Here is a 3,772-nt window from a genome sequence, read left to right as displayed (position 1 = left end):
CTATGCTGCTTGTCAGTTATGGTCCTGTGATACATAAAATTCTAGAATTAATCTAGACCTCCACAGCTCAGAGTATCAAAAAATTGCTTTAAAGCTTTTAAGCTATGGATATTTTGTGAACCCCTCCCCAGATGGCACAGATTATAGTTCCTGTTTCCCCCCCAAAAATTATAAAAATGAGATCCCAAACTCCTGTCCCCAATACTATTTGCCCATCTCATTAGGGTCCATGCTGCCTAGTACTTTCAACTCTAAAACATGGTCATATGAATGTTCTCTGCTTCATGCTGCTTGCCTCCCTTCACCACCCTATCCCAGGCTCATGTCCCCCCACCTGTCTCTGTACCACTTTTAACTACTTGACTGCCTTTCTGGGCTTTTTGCACCCATACCTTCTGTGTTTAAAGTGTATTTGCTGCCCCTTTTCATGTTGCCGATTGTGATCTTTCCTGGCAAGCATTCAGAGTACCAAGAATACATGCCCCTCTTTCATAATTTCAATGTGATATTAATATATAATGATCAATTCAATGTCTTTTAAACCATTTCTAATTTTAAGCCATTGTCAGGGCCTACTTATAATTTCTATAACATCTTTCCATTGGACCTTGAATTTTGATCTAGATTGTGATGTTAGATCATTTGTACCCATAGTTACCATCATACTTGTTCCTACTGCATCCAACTTAAATTTTTGCACAAGTTCACAATAAAATTTTAATCATAATGGAGGGTGACCTTTTTTAATTTTATGTACAAATTAACATAGTATGAAGTATGAACAGGATCAATCTTTAGGTGGCTCAAATAGTTGTCCAGAGTCCAGTAAAATGGTCACTGCTGATGGTCAGGGAAATCACTGAAGATCCATAAATATAATTTAGTCCAACTAGGGGAAAAAAAAAAGAAAATTAAGATGATTTTATAATCAAGCATTCAATCAATATTCATTAATAAGCCGGACTATGCTAAGGGCTATAGAGTCACTTCTAGAAGAATTGACTAAAAGACTTTCAGTTACTTTTGTCAATGAATTTATTTTACCTCTAGACCAGGGGTCAGCAACGTATGGTTCTTTCTGCAGAAGCCATAAAGTCAATTTTTTTTCAGGCGCTGTTACAGGAGCGTGCACTGTGAGCACTGTACCACTCTCATGAAATTACATTTTAAAAAATGTGGCAAAAAGGTTGCGACCCCTGCTCTAGACTCTCAATGAACCCAACCTAATTTTTTTAAACCCTTGTACTTCAGTGTATTGTCTCATAGGTGGAAGATTGGTAAGGATGGGCAATGGGGGTCAAGTGACTTGCCATGGGTCACACAGCTGGGAAGTGTCTGAGGCCGGGTTTGAACCTAGGACACTTCCTGTCTCTAAGGCCTGACTCTCACTCCACTGAGCTACCCAGCTGCCCCCTGCTAATTTTTAATTACCCATGAGATAACTCCTGAATATCACAGGAACATCAAGGTTGGTTATTTTTCAGTTTTTCTCCATACTATATGATCTCAACAGCTCCCATGGATTCAGTTACCTCTATGCTGATAATTAATACTCATCCTGTCCTAACCTCTAGATCAGCTCTATTTATTTTACCAAACTGCCTATCAGACAGATATCTCAAGGTGAATGGGTATTCTAATCCTTTTAAGACATCTAAAACTCAAAAACATTCAAAACCAAACTTTGTTATCACCACCCTTCCACAAATGGCCCCCTCACCCTAATGTCCCTTATAGCCCCAGTTCAGCAACCTAGGAATCATTCACAACACAAACATAATACTCAAATCTCCACTCAACTGTGAAATTAATCTTCAGATTAGTACAGATCTGACCATGTCACCCTACCCCCAATCTCCATAAATTCCAGTGGCTGTCTATTAACTCTAGGATAAAGCATAAAATCCAGTCTGACATTCAAAACCTTTATGACTTGATTTTCCCCCCTACCTTTCTTGACTTCTTATAGCTCATCTATATCTTACTCTTTCATCCAATGACATGCCTTCCTTTATCTTACTGTTTCCTGACTGGGCATTTTCACTGGCTGTTCTCCACACATGATATTCTCTCTATCCTCATTTCCACCTCCAGGATCCCTTCAAGTCACAACTAAAATCTCACCTTTTGCAGGAAGCCTTTATTAATGCCAGTGTCTTCCCTTTATTACCTCTAATTTACTTTGTATACACCTTGTTTGTATATAGTTGTCTTTTATGTCTCCATTACATTCTGAGCCTTAAATATAGCAGGTACTTAATAAAGTTTTAATGACCATCAGCCTTCAACATAGTACCACAACTAAAATATACTTTATGTATTTCATGCACTTTGTCCTTCATAATACCACTCTTACCTGAAATGATCTCCTTCCTCAGTCTCTCAAATCCTCTAGCTCCTCTTTCAAGACAGAGGATAAATGTGTGATCTTTAAGGTTCTTCTAATTATACTTGTTAGTCCCTTTCCAAATCATTTTGTATTTATTTGCTTCTAAACAAGTTAAATACTCTTATTTGGATCTAATCCCTTCAAGAAGAGTGTGTCTGTATTTCTGGGAGCCCAGCAAAATGCCTTGAATCCGGCGAATTAAAAAATATAGAGTGCAATTTTCTATCCTATTTCCCAATGAAAAAGATCAGTACTAACTTCATAGCTACCAGTTTTACTATATCCCTTTTAAGAACTCAACTGTTCTCTCATGAATTCTTAAATTTTCTTTTTTATGCATTTAAAAACATTGTGGGAAGGGGTCCCACAGGCTTCACCAAAAATACCAAAAAGATAAAGAACCACTGGGTCTAAAGGAAGAAGCAAACTAAGTCATTTTCACTGTGCCAAAATTGGCTTATTTCTGCAGGAGAAAAAAGGGGTAACGATGTTTCCCGAATAAGCTTCTGCAAAAAGGGGATCTATGTACCCACGACCACCGCAGGATAAGATGTGCAAAGAAACGTGGGCGACGGGGACGGGACTGGACTTCAGTCCCAAACACCTACCTTAATGAAGCCGATGTCTTTCGCATATTGTCGGAAGCACTGGCGACACATGTTCAGACCGTACTTGCGGATCAGGCCATGCCGGTTGGAGCATACGCGGCTGAGAAAAGGAAAGAGAGACCTAGTTTAACACCGGGACGCCACGGGTGGCAGCGGCCGCTGTCTCCCGGCTTCCCTCCCACACACCACCACCTCCAAGCGGAACCGCAGGCGGGTCGAGGGCCGCCATGATCATCTCTGCAGGCCAGACGCCAAGTAGGCCACAATTCCCCACGCCTCCCCCCGCGTCGCTAGTGCCCACGAGAAGGCCGCCCCCCGCCTAGGGAAGGGTCATCCAGCGAAGCCGACCCAAAACTAACCAAGACCGAGACCCCTGGCCGAATTTGCGAGGATGGCTCCAGTAGAGCTGCTGGTGACCCATAGCGCCAGTAGGAAAGCCGCGAGACAAAAGGAAGAGGAAGGTTCACGCAAGTGCTCTTCAAATCCTGGGTGAGTCTTACGCAATACTACGTCAGGGCGTAGACGCATGCGCAACGTAAACTATTGAATCTCAAAGAAAAGGGCAAAGTTCGGATGCTAGGACCACCTCTTCTAGTGACGTCACAGCCTAGCAGACTTGATTAACTTAAATGCTAGGTAGCGTTTTCGCCGGGCGTGGTGGCGCGCGCCTGTAGTCCTAGCTACTCGGGAGGCTGAGGCTGGAGGATCGCTTGAGCCCAGGAGTTCTGGGCTGCTGTGTGCTATGCCGATCGGGTGTCCGCACTAAGTTCGGCAT

General features: G+C 42.4%; 1 protein-coding gene across 1 annotated transcript; it reads right to left on the bottom strand.

Moving 5' to 3' along the window:
* Nucleotides 1-727: 727 nt before the first annotated feature.
* Nucleotides 728-3,482, bottom strand: RPS29 (ribosomal protein S29). The gene is made up of 3 exons (XM_044661988.1): nucleotides 3,357-3,482; nucleotides 2,998-3,097; nucleotides 728-889 (listed from the first exon to the last, which is right to left on the bottom strand). The coding sequence occupies exons 1-3, from the start codon at nucleotides 3,416-3,418 to the stop codon at nucleotides 881-883; spliced, it is 171 nt and encodes a 56-aa protein (XP_044517923.1). The 5' UTR covers nucleotides 3,419-3,482; the 3' UTR covers nucleotides 728-880.
* Nucleotides 3,483-3,772: the final 290 nt, after the last annotated feature.

This window comes from Gracilinanus agilis, chromosome 2, assembly GCF_016433145.1.
Source record: "Gracilinanus agilis isolate LMUSP501 chromosome 2, AgileGrace, whole genome shotgun sequence".
Classification (NCBI taxonomy): domain Eukaryota; kingdom Metazoa; phylum Chordata; class Mammalia; order Didelphimorphia; family Didelphidae; genus Gracilinanus; species Gracilinanus agilis.
The sequence above is the reverse complement of the archived record's forward strand: the minus strand, read 5'-3'. Positions and strand labels throughout refer to the sequence as shown.